The 17,281-nt window shown below is 40.5% G+C and overlaps 1 protein-coding gene across 2 annotated transcripts in view; it reads left to right on the forward strand.

The window, feature by feature from the left end:
* Positions 1–17,281, forward strand: part of IGF2BP3 (insulin like growth factor 2 mRNA binding protein 3) — a 167,596-nt gene that overhangs the window by 92,128 nt on the left and 58,187 nt on the right. For both annotated transcript variants that reach the window (XM_073333722.2, XM_073333723.2), the window contains 3 exons: positions 2,047–2,098; positions 2,198–2,261; positions 13,314–13,598. In XM_073333722.2, the coding sequence (XP_073189823.1) occupies positions 2,047–2,098; positions 2,198–2,261; positions 13,314–13,598 (401 nt within the window). The remainder of the gene's footprint in view (positions 1–2,046; positions 2,099–2,197; positions 2,262–13,313; positions 13,599–17,281) is intronic.

A 17,281-nucleotide genomic window follows, 5' to 3' on the forward strand; every position in this document is an offset into this window, starting at 1 on the left:
ACAGACTAACACGGCTGCTACTCTGAAATCTATCAAGTCAGTGACACTGCAGTGGTGTTGATGTAATATAGAAATGAAATTGCCTTATCAGACAGTGGACTTTCTAGTCTACTATCCTATCACAAGAAAAACACTTAGAGGGTTTTTGAAGCAAGGGCCTGCTTTGCTTTTGCATTTTGTACAGTGCCTAGTACAGTGGGACACTGAAGCTAATGGGTGCTCTGGATATTCCACTTATTTCTAATGTGGCAAAGTTATTGCATAAATTATCTAGGGGAGAAGTTCCTCTAATCCCAGGCAGAGCGTGAGTAGCTGGTTTGTGTCCTAAAGCGTGTCGTCAGAAAATCCCATGACTCTTTCACATTTACTCTAGTTAGTTAGTTTGCATATATATATTTCTTATATAAACGTCAGATCCCTTTTTTAACCCTTCTGAAGTCTTAGCATCAGTGATACCTAGTAGTAGTGTGTTTGTATTTAAAAAAAGTTAGTGTGAATCAGTTTTAAATTTTGGAACTTCAGATGGGTTTCAGAGAATTCTCCAATTTCTACAGGATTGTCCCAAAAGGAGCTTGCTTAAATTGATTACACAGATTAAACAAATTTCTAGTTGTATGAAGGAAGAGTTTAAACTTTTAACTATTGTGTAATAGACCAAGTGCTGTCAGAAAACTCTTTAATGGTTTCTAAATGAAGTAGAAGGGAAAATACTGCGGTTCAAGGTGGTGCTTCATGACTAAATTTGGGGAACTCTGTACTGCCATTTATGTGTCTGGCTAGAAAAGTTACATTTCAAGTGTCTGCATACATTTCCTATGTAATAAATGGCAGAGGAAGGAATGAACTGCAGTTCAATTCAGAATTGTTTTTTACTTTGTACTAAATGTCTAAAGTACATCAATACATATTTTTCTTGGTACACTTTTAATTTCTCATTGAAACATACCATGTTTTGAAGTCTTCTTTATTTTATTTTAAAGACCAGTTATTTTGCATGTTTTCTTAGTTGTGGTTGTTAGAGGTTTATAGGAATTGTGAGCTGTGCTGTTCTGATGCATGTGGATTTTTTCTTCATACCACATGGTTTTCCTCCCCTCATCAGTATTATGCTACATATTTTGCATTAAGTGACTTTGTAGAGAAAATGGTGTATGTGACACCTGATAGGTTGCAGATTTAGTTTGTGTTGCTCAATGTGAATTGTAGACTGCTTAGGCATTGCTTTAATACCTTAACAGGATTTATGACTTGAGATAAAATGTTAAAATCTGATGAACTATAATAATGTGATTGCTTGCCTATACCAGTTACTGCTGTACAGTTGTTTCTATTATTCAACAAATTCTTAATGGGAAGAAAATTAAATTTTAAAACAATTTAGGTTTAGGAAAAGGTTAAAGAATTTTGATATGGAGAAAAATGGGATGAAAACTGAGACTTTTAACTTTACCAAATATATTTGAAAAGTGGCTCTGACTGGAATATTTTATAATTTCTCACCCTTTTCTAAAATTATGACAATATTTTCCATTATGATTATAGAGAAGGTGATTGCTCGAAATTAAACTTTAGTTATTAGACAAGGAGCTAATTGGAATTGTGGTGGTTCTGCTTAATCTTTCTCCATACCGGTTTCTCCTCCTGCCCTTCTTCCAAAATACAAGGCCGCCATGACTTCTACATGGTTGTCAAGTGATTGCCGTTTCTGGGTCATCCATGGCTTGTCTGCATGGGGAATTTGACCAGAATAGTTATTGTAGAATAGCTTATTATTTTTGTCAATCTCCTCATGTAGATGAGAGCTCAGGAAAAACCAAATATGAGATTTCAGATGCAGATCTTGAAGTTGGGAGGGTTGGAAGAAAGGAACAAACTGCATGCACCCTTCCATGAATATCTTCCATCCACAAGCCCAAAGTGGGAAGTTCTTTTGAATATTATGCATTCTACAATTTACAAGTTCTAGTGTATAGTGTAAAGACAGGTGGTGCCGTTTTGTCAAGTAATTTTGAAACTCAAATTTGTAACTTCTTTTCCCTTTGATAGGTGCTGGATAGTTTGTTAGCTCAATATGGAACAGTGGAGAACTGTGAGCAAGGTACACACGCTCTAAACTCAAATTGCTTTCAGATTTATAGAGAGTGAAGTGAGTGGGAAGTGAACTTAATTTTTTCTTCTGTTGCATTTTCCCCTCTAGTGAACACTGACACAGAGACTGCAGTAGTAAATGTAACATATGCCAATAAGGACCAGGCTAGACAGTAAGTATATTTTTGTTCACTTTGTTTTTATAGTTTAACTCATAAATCTGAACTCAGCGTATCTTGCTGTAAAGTAGTATGTATATTTTTGCTTCTGTTCAGTTGCACATCAGGAAAGCTTCTCCTCTTTACCTCAATTTGCTGTCAGTTGTACACCAACTTTCTCTCCTGCTTTTTTTAATATTTGAAATCCTGAAGACATGTGAATTCAGAATTGGGTAAAATTATTTACCACAAATCTCTCTTAGGAACTGATCAAAATCCCACTGACTCCAATAAATACCCTCATTTTCTGGCAGTGGGCTTTGTATCAGGCTTGTAAAAACATTGCTAAAAACCTAGAGGCCTGCTTTTGCCCTTGCATTTTCATTACTTCCTGAGGGTATACGCTCTCTTGATTTTTGCTAATTTTGGTTAAAATCTCCCCTGTTTTGTAAGTTGGAAAGTTGCTGCCGCTTTTAAATAAATGCGTAACTTGAAATGGTCCATTTGCCTTATTCTGATTATATGAATTATTCTGTCTTTTTTTAACTTAGCATCCATTGCCTGTTGATTTATTTGCTTGTATCTACAGTTTTTGGCATCTTTTAATCCACAGCTATCATATTTTAATCTTCTTAAATTTTTTTTTATAATTTCACTTACTGGAGAGGAGAAGATTGCCTTTGTATTAACATTTTGTATTACATTAGTCATATTAATGAATGTATAATTTTGCCTTTCCAAGATGGATGAGGGAGTGTCTTTCTTGAGACATCTCAGATATTCCGTTCTCGGATCTGGGGCATAGGCATGCTCTTTCACTCTCTGCTCTTAACCACAACAGTACAAAAAACATACAGAAATGTTGGGCTCTTTTTACTTTGAAATTCCTGCCACCTTGTGGCTAACTGTAAGCAGCAGTTGAGATGCACTCTTACTTCTTACAGTACATCGTGATATATTTGCACCAACCCATAATTCAGTAATTCCATCTTGCTCCCCAGAATTTAAGTGTTTCTGCTAATTAATGCAGTCTAAACTAATTTCACTTGTGGAACATGTGACATAAGCAGTTTTCCTTTAAGAGGAAGTGCATCAAGGATGCAGAGATTGAGTTGCTCCTCAAATTTGCTGTTTTAATTTTCCTTTCTTTTCAAAACTTCCATGTTTTAGGAGTCCATCTTGCCTTGAAATTCTGTCTTAATGATTTTGTAGTAAAATTTGTGAATGTTTAGCAGCAAAAGAATAAAAGATATTGGACCCACATTTAAACTTTGTCACGTGTCAGAGCATGGCTTTGAGAATATTAGAACAAAGTGTCTCTGAAAAGACCCCATGGAATTGTATAATCCATGTTTTGGATCTAGAAACTGTGACATGACTTCTTGAATGTTTCATGTCTGTTGCTAACCTTAGAGGTAGGTGCAGCAACTGTCTTGCTGCTATTGTACTGCTATATATATTCCTTTTTAAAATACTTATTAAAATAAAAATTAAAATTTTTAAGGTTAATCACAAATAGACACAATGATAAGACAGCCAGTCACTGGTCCATTGGGAACAAACTTTGTTATGCATGGGGAGAGGAAAACAAATAATTGAATATTGGATGCAACTTTTGAATAATGAAGGGTTGTGTGGAATTTGTAGTACACTCTCTAGCATAGCTGTCAGTACTTGTATTGGGTAGAAGCCTAATGAACAGATGGATGTAGAGAATATGTGTTGTGGATGTTAAAATGTGGACTCGCAGGTTACAAAGGGCAAGTTATGGTTCCTGATAGAAAGTGTGGTTAGGCCTTTAACTATGATTGGGTAGTTGGATATGAAGTCTCATCTTTTAGAGACCACAAAGCGGAGAGGTAGCCAGGTGCGTGTGTATATATTTAAAAAGAAAAGCTCTGTGAGGCCTCTGTCATGAAAATTAACTGTTGAAAGGGTACACATGGCTTTTCTCTTTTATTGACTGATGTTGAGTTTCAGTTGTCTGGATTTCGAGGCACAGCTGAAGTTTGCTACTTGAAACAGGTTCAAGTGGTAAGTAATGGCTATAAAATTAATGAGCTCTGATTTCACTAAGATAGCGGTGGTCAGTCTGAACATGAATGAGAACTGGGCTTTATGAATCTGCTTATGGACAATTGGGACTCAACAACTGATATTGGTTTCATATTTAGGATATGTTTAGGATTAATAAAGCTCTAAGCTTGCAAACTGCTCTGAGCAGAGACCATGTCTTCATGTGTATTTATAGAGTGCTTCTAACTGTGGGGCCTTGATCCTGATTGAGGCATCTGGGGGCTACTGCAATGCAACTAAATATAAAGCTAGCATTTAGTAGGGTTAGTTTACAAGCTATGGCTGATAGTAACATATAAAGCTGGCCACATCTCAGCTGCAGCACCATTTGCTTAAGCAGTAGTTGAATTTTATAGTGTATTGCCTTGTTGAAGTGTGCATTAGCAGAAATATATGACAGCATGTGTGTTGGTAATGCTGTAATACAAGACTGAGATGATATTAAACCTGTTTGCAGTTGTTTGGAATCTTGAAAAGCATTATTGTTTTGAAATAAAATGTCTTTGTTTTAGTTCAGAAATGAACTTCGGACGCTGCATTTTGTGTCATCAAAACATGGGGGAAATTGCCAAGTTAGTTTTCTTCAGGTTGTGATCAAACAGCTCAGACGTGTATGCCTTGGTGTTCTTTGTATTTAATGTTGGCCTGCAGTCAGTGCTGAAAAAGGGCTGGTGCCTTTTTTTTCTGCCAGAAGAAAACTCTCTTTCAAGAAAGACAATGTTTTGAACTTTGAAAATAGTAGACTGAATAAATGCAGGACATCAAATTCTGGATACAAGAGTGGATAGGGCTGCTGTCAGGGGGCTCATTCCTCCTTTGCTGTGTGCTCCCTGCGAGCTGTTTTGGGTGGGCCATTGCTGTTCATTCCTAAAGGTGGTGTCATTTGGAGTCCCACAGCTTTCCATCTACTCTCCTCTCTTGTTCCATGTTTATTTGGAACAGTTGATGAGGATGCATGAGCTGTCCCTCAGCTCTGTATCCAGCTCAGCCTTTTTGCCAGTGCTGTCAAATGCTTAGCCAGTATCTGGGTGAGACGGGGGGCATGGATGAGTTAGCGGGTGGAGATGATACTTGCATTCTAAGGGAAGCATTCAGAAGACAGGCTGAGCCATTCTATCTGCCCTTCTGATTGAGGATTTGTCTGTTACTGATGTCGAATCCTCACTGGCTGTTACAGTGTAGCAGTAGTGACCAGAAATGAGGGGTGGTCCCTGTCTCTCCCCTTTTCTCCCTCTTCCCCCACACCTCCCAGTCTTCATCTGGCTAGAAAATTCTGACTGTTCCTTTCAGATGCTGCAAGCCTAGCTACTGTGATTGTGGTGTTTGCCATCTCAAGACAGGAGTCCTGTAACATTGTAGCTGGGGCTACACATCTTAAATCAGTCCAGATACTGATACGGAATGCTGCATCCCTCTTCAACAGCATATCTCAGTGGGAGCATATGAGACCAGTGCTCCGTGACTTGCATTGTCGGCTTATTGATTTCAGGGTAGAGTTGAAGGGAATGATTTTGACCTACTACATAAGCTCCTAAGTGGCTTCGGACCTGCCTATTGAGAGATTACCTCTCCTTGTGCCATATTGACAAACTCACAATCAACATAGGACCTGCAGCCCATTTGTGTAACAGAGAAGCTGCCGGCAGGTCATTTACCGCAAGGGGCATTCAACTTCAAAACCCTACTCTTATCATTTCCCTCCTTGTTCTAAAATAACCCACATTTGTTGACCCCCAAGACATGTTACAGAATCCATCTCTTTACCCAGACTTTTGCGAGAGAGGGTCAATTTATGGGTGAATGTTTGGGGGTGAAAGGACGGGAAGGGGTATGGTTTGGATCTGGTTTTATTGTGGTTGATTATTTTCTTTGGCTTGGGGATGAATACCTGCTGGCTCTATTTTTGAACTGACTATATTTTAATTTTTGGCTACAGTGCCTAGACCTTAAGGATGTATGCCTTTTCAGATCTAGTATAACCTGATAAGTATTAACATCTGAAAGCTGTACTGAAGTATGTTTGTTTTATGAGACATGTGTATGCATTAGAATACACTGTTATGATCCTGGGCAGTATATAGCGCAAAGAAACCTTACCTTTTTAATGCTTGGTATGCATCTGAAACATTTTGTGTTATTTCATAAATTCTTGATCATGTATAAAATACAGTTGCAATACATGCTGCAAGGGGGCAGAACTAAGGTTGCTATGGGAACCAAACACTGAAAATCCTGAGTTTTGTGCCGTTACAGTCTGTTATATTTCTGTTGTGGTTTTATGTTGTTCTTTAATGTTGAAAACTACTTATGAAAGAAATACAAGTATTTAAATACAGAAGACTCTAATTATACAAAAGAAATGCTGCCATCAAAGACCTTCATGCAAATGTGTCCACTGGAAAAATTTTCTAGTATTGTAGACACGGGTTGGGCTTGGGAGTGATATCCCTTGCCCACCTAGTCTTCAGTGCCAAAAGAACACCAGTGAATAACTGGTTAACCATAAGACATGGAACCTTAAAGGGGAAGGTAGTGTGTTTAGCAGTTAAGACTATTGTTCAGCCTACCACAGCATGAGAGGGACAGAGCGACAGACACACTTGCCTGGAGAGCTGATGAGAAGACCATAACAAGACCTGCTGCTCTTGATTTGAAACCAAGAACTTGCATGAAAACATGATATACTTAATATTTCTCTCATTCTAATACAGGAAGCCATTTATTTCTGAGTGAGTTAACTGGTTTTATGTCTAACAGGTTATGATCAGTGGCCATCGCCCTCTTCTATACATCCTGTTTTAGTACCAATCTCTGATAAAATATTTGTACTGTGAGCATCCTGTCCAGCTGATCACACCTTCCCACTCTTGCAGTTGACTGGCATAGAGGTGTTTGTTTATTTTTTTTAACTTAGCAGACTGAATTAAACAAAATTTGGGGTGTAACCTCCTGGTGTTAACAGGTTCAGTGCTCTCTATTTAACTCTTCTCTCTCATCCGCTCCCCTTTATCTCCACCAAGCCACTTTTATTTTTTTCACATCTGGGTAGTAGATAGTTTGTAGGTCAGAGTTTGGCAGGCACAAGTGGTGCCCCCTGATACGAGTTCTTCACCAGCCTTCCATTAAACAAGTACTTCATGTTAACTATGCAGAGTCTCATGAAATTTGAGCTGAGGATGAGTAAGTAGCATTTGTCCTGTATGATCACCTCATTTTTGCTCTATTGAGTTGGTGTATTGAAATGGGTTGCAAAGAACAGGAAACATTTTCACCCATCAGATTTTTTTTATCCTTTGTTCCCTTCCATCTGCAAAACCATTATTATTTCCTATTTGCTTTGGCTGAAAGGAGCTTCTAGTGGGATTGAGATACCACTTATTTCCATCCTGATACCATTGAGATCAACAAAGGTGCTAGAATCCCCTTGTTGTACATGAGTGGGAGCTTCTGAAGTGTAGTTTTCTTCCTCACTTGCTCCACTGAAGCCTGGATTAGTTAACCTTCTGGTCACGCTGCAAGGGCCATCTTTTCTTCCAAGGATTTGGGAAGGAGGTGGTTGAAGAATACAGAGATGTGCTAGCTGTTGTGGTTTGGTGTTTAAATTGTGGGGCAATTCATTGGCTCTGAGAGGAGCAGCTTTATTACAGAAGGTGGGTTTAAAATGAACTTCAGTGGTCTGTTAGGGCTTCCAGAGCATGGGATGGCCACTGACTGTAGTTTTAATTAGTAAAAATAAGTAAATCTAGTCCAGTAGTACACTTCTTCTCACTCTAGCCCCTACTCATCTTTTAAGTTTATTTCATCCCCCCCCCCACCTCCCTTTCCAATTCTCACTACTTTCTTTGTATTTAAGCTATGTACTGACTTTTAATGAAATCACTGCAATAAGTTCTGATCTATATATTAATTAGAAAAATCCTGCTTACATTGCACTGAAAACACACAGGGCTGCGCAGTCATTGCTGTGTCATGTACAGTGTGTAGAAGTGATCTATATGCCGCTGAGATGTGGGCAGAAATATTTCCTTACACATATGTAAGAAAGCTATGCGGTGGTTTGGTGTAGGGTTGCTCATAACAGTGCTGGGATTCTGTCATAAAGCTTTTTTCTTGAAGCATTTTGTTTGAGGGTTAGAAGGAGACAGTGTGGGAATTTGGCAAACAAATGTAGGAAGGATTAAGGCATGGGGGAGGGAGAGAGATCAGCAATGGGCCTACCTCCACCTTTTAAAAATTACATATTTTCCACTCAGTCCCCTCTTTATCTTTTTATTAAGCACAAAATATATAAAAGCTTTAAGGTTGCAAAGTCAAAGCACTCAGAAGTTGGGAAATGTCAGAATTAAAGTTGCCTGTGCAATCTTAATTTGGCCGCTTGTGCATTATGATACAGTCTTTAATTCCATGATCACATGTTGCCCTTTTTTGCAGGACACCTGCCTCATTCAATGCAGAGGATGGATGGTAGTCAATTAATGAGCAGCTAGTCAATGTGTGGCCTGTGCCTTATTTACTGCACACTATTCAAACCCCAGAATTACTAATTTCCTCATTGACTTTTCTATGGCAGTCCTCACTGTATAGCTTCCTGGTGCTTCACAAATATTAATTTATTTTCATAACATCCTGTGAGGTCAGCGGTGTGTGGTATCCCTGTTTTACAGATAGGGATCTGAGGCATAGAGAGATCAGGGTTAAAAGTATTCACTAATTTTGGGTGCTCAATCTGAGACTCTTAGGGCCAGGTCAGATGGCTTCCTCCATGCTGCTTGCCCCAGCAGGGAGGTGTTGAGGAGCACAGGAGAGAAAGTCTCTCTACTCTCAGTTCGGGTGCATAGACCTACCTGGCATGGCCTATATAGCAGCCCAAAACTGCAAATGCAGGGAAAGTCCTGCTCTGCTCCAGACTGGAACATGCTCAGTGCAAATGGAATCTTTGAGGAATTTAGCTGCTAAAATCCACTTCCCTGTCTACACTTAAAAATCAGATCAACCTAGGTACGTCTCTCAGGACTGTGAAAAACTTAATGCCCTGAGCACTGTAGTTAGGTTGTCCTAATGCCTGGTGTAAATGCACCTCAGCTGCAGAACAATTCTTGTGTTACCTCTCGGAGAGATGAATTAATTACATAGACCAAAAAACCCCTTCTGTCAGTGTAAGAAGCATCAGCGGTTCTCAGACTTCATTGCACCGTGACCCCCTTTGGACAACAAAAATTACTACATGCCCTATAGTGGGGGTGGGGGACTGAACCTGAGCCCGGCTGCCCAGGGTGAAACCCTCGGCATCAGATTCAGCCAAGGGTAGCAGGCCTCAGGCTTTGGTTTCAGCAAGTCTAACACTGGCCCTGGTGACCCCATTTAAATGGGGTCATGGCCCACTTTGGGGTCCTGACCCACTGTTTGAGAACCGCTGAATCTTCATTATGGCACTACAGTGGTACAGTTGCAGTGGCTGTAGTGTGCACATGCCCTAAGTATTTACTGCGCATGTGTGAACTGGGGTTTTCTTTGTCTTACGACCCTGCTCTAAAGAATGAAGGCACGAGAGCTTTTCAAAGAAAAGGTTGCCAGAATTTGTAACATGGGCAAAATTATGCATTTTTCTCTAATCTTGTTCTCAAACTGTTCTGGCTGAAGTCTTAAAATTTTTTTCCAGACTAGTATCTGCCTCGTGTGTATAAAAATCAACATGAGGCAGACATGAGCATGGAAATCTTCAGCCCAAATGGATAAAGTTTGGCAAAGTTACAAACAACTGAAAACAGGGTCTTATAATGGGAAGTGTCAGAAAACCTTAATAATAGGCAGCACTGCCAGCCCCACCTATGTCATAGCAATAAACCCTCCCCACAAATAAATGTAACTTTTTTCCAAGCAAAGCTAAAATTAGTGAACAGATATTTACAGCATTATGCAGGGCACTCTGGTTTCTCCTAGTTTCAGTACATCTCCCAGTTCATCCACATTGCTGACTTTTTCTGCTGTAAACTGGCAAAGGTGTTGAAGTCCAAAAGAATCCTACTCTCAGAAAGATTTTCTATTCCAGGGCAATCCTGGGCTATTTAATAATAATAATTTTTTAAAATGCTCTTTCATTTCCTTGGAAGTAACACTGTCATGGAAAGAGTATACTGGGGACACTTTCTACCTATGTGCTATCTCTGAAACTCATTTGACAGGCACCTTTGGTGGTTAAGGTTAGTGTGTTCCTCCCCTCCTTTAATGGGAAAGGAGCAACGCTGTCATACTTGCCCCACAAAGTGGGTTTGTTTTTCAGTGTCCAGGGTCTTTCCTACACTAGGAAAGAACATTGCATTGATAACACATTAGCACAAAGCTAAACAGAGCATAGTACTTGGTGTAGACAACGAACATTTCTACACTAGGAGCACTATAGCAGCATTGTGGCGTAAACACTTGTTATAGCGACAGGAGGGGGTTTTCCATTGCTGTAGCAAATGCACCTTCTCAAGAGGTGATAGCTAGTTTGAAGAATTCTTCCATCAGTCTAGCACTGTATGTGCTGGGGCTTAGGTCAGCTTAACTATGTCTCTCGGGTGTGAATTTTTCACACCTCTGAGTGACATAGCTAGGTTGATCTATGTTTTATGAATAGACCGGGCTGAGGACTGTTTATTTTAAAAACGTCAGCTGGTTTTGGCTGACCTGAGATGGACTAAACTGTTTTGTATTATGGGTAACTGGGAAACAAAATGGCAGATGAAATTCAACACTGATAAGTGCAAAGTACGGCACATGGGAAAACATAATCCCAACTACACGCATATAATGGTTTCTAAATTAGCTGTTACTGCTCACAAAAGAGACCTTGGGGTCACTGTGGGTAGTTCTCTGAGAACTTCAGCTCACCGTGCAGCAGCACTCAAAAAGGGTAACAGTATGCTGGGAATTATTAGGAAAAGGGTAGAAAATAAGTCTGAAAATATCATAATACCACTATATAAATCCATGGTGCACCCACACCTTGAATACTGTGTCCAGTTCTGGTTGTGCCATCTCAAAAAGGATATAGTAGAACTGGAAAAGGTTCAGAGGAGCGCAATAAAAATGATCCAGGGTATGGAATAGGCTCCCTATGAGGAGAGACTAAAAAGATTAGGGCTGTTCAGTTTAGAAAAGAGCTGACTAAGGGATGATATGACCGAGATCTATAAAATCATGAATGGTGTGGAAAAAGTGCATAGAGAAGTGTTGTTCATCCTTCCCCACAATACAAAAAAACAGGGGTCACCCAAAGAAATTAATATGCAGCAGATTTAAAACAAAGAAGTATTTTTTCATGCAGTGCACAATTAACCTATGGAACTTGTTGCCATGGGATGTTAAGATGGGTAGAAGTATAACTGGGTTCAAAAAAGAACTAGATATGTTAATGGAGGATAAGTCCATTGGTGACTGTCAGCCAAGATCAGGGATGCAACCCCATGCCCAGGGTGACCCTAAACTTTGACTGCCAGAAGCTGGGAGAGCAAGATGGGGTAAATCCCTCCAACTGCCCTGTTCTGGACACTCCCCCTGACGCTCTGGTAATGGCCACTGTTGTTAGAGACAGGATCCTGGGTTAAATGGACCATTGGTCTGACCCAGTATGGCTGTTCTTATGTTCTTTATGTTAAATGCACATTTTATAACACAGTGTTACTTCCAAGAGTAGATGAGACTTGGTAAAGGGAGCTCCACGCCACGCTCTGCCTCTTGTATGGGGCAGAGGAGGAATGCTGTTGTAATTGCTCTGTTCCTCTTTTTGCCCCAAAACAATGAGAATGAGGAGGAAAGTGGGAATTAGTGGAGCTTAGTGGGAGAGGCTTGGTGTTAATTAGTGGGTCCCTCCAAGGGGGAAAGTTCCCTTTTAAAAAAATATATATATATCCAGCTAGCTATTAGTATTTAAAACACCATTTAGCAACAAGTGCAAATGCATTTCAACACCTTTCTATTGTGTCAGATGGCTGCTTTGTAACCTATGCTCCTGACCAAGTGAATTTCTTCCGCTAATTTTCTAACAAGGTTACAACATAATTGGTTGATATGATTGTAAAGGTGTTAAACTCTCTAAAATAGGTGCTGAGTGGTATTTCAAATCCTGTTAGCTAGCTGTGTTTTAAAAAAGCACTTTTTGTCTTAAGGTTAGTCTACACTGCCAGGGCTTTGCCAGTATAGCTCTATTAGTACCGCTAATACTGGCAAAGCCTCAAGCATAGACTTGGCTTGTACTGGCAGAAAGAGCTAATTTGCCAGTGTAGTTAAACCACCTGCCTGATATAAGATATACCAGCAAAAGGAGACAAGGCTAATGCCATTCTGGGAGGTGGTGTCAAAGTGTCGGCTGTGTGTACACTAGGGGGCTGTACTGACACAGCCGTGTGGGCTTAGGCTCCAGAGTGTGGACACACCCTCAGACTTGGCAAGAGCATATTTGTAACTTCGTGCATAGTGCTGTCTCTGCATAATTGTATATCATGGATCTTGGGTTGTATAAGGCTTGATCTACATTTAAAAATGCAGTCAACGTAAGTGTGGCACCCAGGAGTGTGAAAAACCCACACCTCTGAACACCGGAGCTGTGCTAGCCTGAGTCCTATGTAGACACAGCTAGGCTGATGGAAGAATGCTTCTGTTACCTAATGCTAGAATGCTAATGGAAGAATGCTGTTACCTAATGGAGGAATGCTACCTAAGTACTGTTGCTTAGGGAGGTGGAGTTCCTACAGTGATGGAAAAACTCCTAGTGCCGTGTAGTCTGTCTCAACGCTCTGGGGTTTACAGCGGCTCAGCTACGGTGCCATAACTATGCTGCCGTAGTGTCTGTAGTATAAACAAGGCCTAAGAGACTAACTTTCATGTAGGTGTCAGTCTCTAGTTTCATTCATGCAGTTTACAATGAGCAGAAGCCCATAACTGAATGCTTTTTCATTTCATACGGTCCCATGTATAATTCTCATATTTTTCCCCTTTGCAACTGTACAGAGCAATAGAAAAACTAAACGGATTCCAGCTTGAAAACTATTCCTTGAAAGTTGCATATATCCCAGATGAAATGGCAGCACAACCTCCCACACAACAGCATCCACAAGGGAGACGTGGATTTGGACAGAGGGGTCCTCCGAGGCAAGGGTCACCTGGTGCGGCCACAAGGCAGAAACCACAGTCAGATGTTCCACTGAGGATGCTGGTTCCCACGCAGTTTGTAGGAGCCATTATCGGGAAAGAAGGAGCAACTATCAGAAATATCACAAAGCAGACACAGTCCAAGTAGGTTATTCTACAGAATTGTGTTGTGGGCTTTAATTTTTCTTTTGGCTGTCTTTGTCTTTCTCCCTATACACCCAGCAAAAGCATGTGTTCTTTCCTTTCCCTCTCCCCCAGATGGAGTGGTGAATATATTTGTGGACTAGCCAAAAGTTCGGTCTATCTGGCACATTTTTCATCCTAAAAACTTACCCTGTTAATTCCCTCTTGTCTGATGTGTAAACTTAAATGTTCCCCTGGGATTGATTGCCACTTTCCATGTCTTCCAAGATATTTTTGAGAAAAGCTTGGTTTTACAAATAGAACACAGTACAACTTACTGTTTGGACAAGCATATGAAACTAGTTTGTCAAGTATGTATCATGTCTTGTCTCCTCTTTCTGGAACGCTTGGGCCAGATCTACATTTTAACGACACTTACACAGGAACCATCTTAGTGTAAATGCAGTTATACCAGCAATAAAGTCCTTTTGTCAGTGTAGCATGTTTCATTTGGGGAACTGGCATAAGCAGCAGCTGTACTAGAAGGGTATTTTTGGTATAACTATACCATTATAACTATACTGGCAAAACCTTTTGAAGTGTAGACTAGCTAAGTGACATCTCTGTTACATTTCTACTGCCTTGGAGGTGTCATTTTGGAGATTTGGTGTTTGTATTTTATGTTGAGACAGCCCCTGCAAGGGTGTTGCCTTGCCAAACTAAGATGGCAATTAGGGTTACTCTAAAAACATGCAGTGCTTCATAATTGGCTTATGTGGTAAAAGGGCAAACTAAAAGAATTGTGTGTAACAAACAAATCAGCAAGTTGTGTTTAGGGGCCACATTTTGTCCTTCGTGTGTTTTTCTTCAGTACTTTCACTTTGACAGATTTAATTTAATTCAAAGCTGTGAGAAACCAGCAGTACTAATAGAATGGTCTCCAATTACAGAAAGAAAAGGAGGACTTGTGGCACCTTAGAGACTAACACATTTATTTGAACATAAGCTTTCGTGAGCTACAGCTCACTTCATCGGATGGATTACGGAATGCATCCGATGAAGTGAGCTGTAGCTCACGAAAGCTTATGCTCAAATAAATGTGTTAGTCTCTAAGGTGCCACAAGTCCTCCTTTTCTTTTTGCGGATACAGACTAACACAGCTGCTACTCTGAAACCTCCAATTACAGAGATGTTTTGCTTCTCAGGGTTCTAATTGTAAAGTTCTGTGTCTAGAACGCACCTTTGTTAAACAGTAGCTATCCAGTGACGGGAAGGGCTATAAGACAGTGATTCTGGAACTATGGTCCATGGACCATTGGTAGGTTGCAGAGCACACACTGGTGGTCTGGGGAACCAAGTCTTCAAGTAGTAATGCATCCCGCTAGCTATAGCCCTATCCAGGGTGCTCTCAAGACTGTTCTGTTTAACTAAACACAGGGTGTGTGTGTGTGTGTGTGTGTGTGTGAAAGAGAGAGAATTTGGGGCTTTCATGTCCGTCTGCCCTGCCCCTCTCCCCTGGGGTTTCTTGGGCTACGTCTACACTACCACTTATGTTGGTATAACTTATGTTGCTCGGGTGTGAAGAAGCCACCCCCCAAGTGACATAAGTTACACTGAACTAAGCATTGGTGTAGACAGTGCTATGTTGGCGGGAGAGTTTCTCCTGCTAATATAGCTACTGCTGCTTGTTGGGGATGAATTAATTAAGTGGATGGGAGAGCTCTCTCCCATCGGCTTATGAGCGGCTACACTAGAGAGCTTACAGTGGTGCAACTGCATCAGGGACAATATGTTGGTATTTTAACCTTGAGTGATGGATTTTCTTGGGGTTGGGAAGGGAGATCGGCTGCAGATATGTATCATGTCAATGACTTAATGGGGGAAGTGTAGTTTCTAAAATGAGATGGGTGTTCTTTCATGTCAGACCTCTGAATTTATTATTTAACCAGACTTTAACGGATAAATGCTTACATAGCCTAAAAATCTTGTTACTGTTTTTAATTAAGTGGATTTAAAATACTGAAGGTGGACTGAAAAGATTGTTTAATGGAGAGTGCTCTACACAACAAGAAACTAATTGTTGGGGGAGCCCTACGACTTCCAATTCTCAGACCAGCAAAGGCTTGGGAAGCATTGCTTAGGACATGTTAAAGATTAAGGCTATGATTTTGGTGCAGAGGTCATGGTGTTCATGGTAATCATGCATTATAATAAAGCAGTAACAGCTCCTGTGGGTCTGGTTTTCCACTCTGGGCATTGTGACCGGGCCCATGTGATCGCAGTGCCATTCAAGTTTGGCACTTGCATCCCTCCATAGATGGAGATGGAAGGGTGGATGTGACAAGCCTTCGTGGTGCTCTGACCTAGTGCATAGAATTGTGACGCTCAGGGCTGGGCCTACCTCCCTGCTTTTTGGAACAGAAGCCACTGCTACAGGGTGAGTGTGGGGTGGGCTTTCTTTCTAAGGTGGGTTCACACACTCATGCATATTCTCATGCAGTGACCTTTTTTGTGACTTGGGTTTTTCCCCTGAACCTCTGGTGTGTTTAAAAAAAAAAAAAAAGACGCATGACACATAAAAATTTGCATGATACAATCGCCAACTTACTCATGATCTCTGAAAAGGGCAGATGAGAGCAGAAGTACTGTCACTGGCTGTAAGCAGATACTTCAGAGGATGCTGTCTGCCCTTTTTGTCACTTTGGGAAGGCATACACAAGAGAAATGTCGGCTTCCTCTTCTTCTCCTGACAGTTGGTTTCGTGGACTTTTCACAAAATGCTGCACTATGAGCCAAAATGAAATGTCCATATCCAGGAAGGGTTGACAACTTGGAGGGAGTTTAGAGAAAAGCAATACAAATGATTTAGGGGTTTGGAGGTATTGACTCATGGTTAGACTTCAGAAAACTGGAGCTTTGCATCAAGGTATTTGAAAGGTGCAAACACTCAGGACCCTATTGTCTCTCTGCAGGCCATCAGTAATTCTTAATTTTATTGAGTTACCTTTTGTGGTGCAGATGTTTAGGATGGTACAAAGATATAACTAGAAAAAATGAGATGACACTAAGAATAGAAACATTTAGAGTTGAAAACCAGGAAAATATTCCTGATGTGAACGTTAGTAGGATGTAAAATAGTCTTTTTACAGAAGTGCTGGAAACTAACAGGTGTTCCCTTCCTAATTTTGTGATAGGAAAGCTAGGTGGAATGCAACACATGCTTACTAATGGAGAAAGTAATTTTCTATTTTATATAAAAATCTCGCCAAAATGTGTTGCATAGAATCTGGTGAGGAAGGGAAAATCCACTTTCTAACGTGTGGAGCATCATCCAGCAAAACCAGAATGTGTATCTTTTAAAAAGGAAAATATTTAACGGAGTTTTGAGTTTTATGTGGTGTTAATACAGTAGTTCTCAAACTTTTTGTACTGGTGACCCCTTTCACATGCAAGCCTCTGAGTGCGACACCCCTCCCCCCCCTTATAGATTAAAAACACTTTTTAATATTGTCAAGGTTCCTTCCCCATTCTGAACCCTAGGGTACAGATGTGAGGACCTGCATGAAAGACACCCTAATCTTATTCTTATCAGCTTAGGTTAAACGCTGCCACCACCAAAGTATTACACAAAGAACAGGGGAAGTGCCCACTTGGAAATGTCTCCCCCCCAAAATATCCCCCCAAGCACTACACCCCCTTTCCTG

This window comes from Lepidochelys kempii, chromosome 2 (genome assembly GCF_965140285.1).
Source record: "Lepidochelys kempii isolate rLepKem1 chromosome 2, rLepKem1.hap1, whole genome shotgun sequence".
Lineage (NCBI taxonomy): Eukaryota > Metazoa > Chordata > Testudines > Cheloniidae > Lepidochelys > Lepidochelys kempii.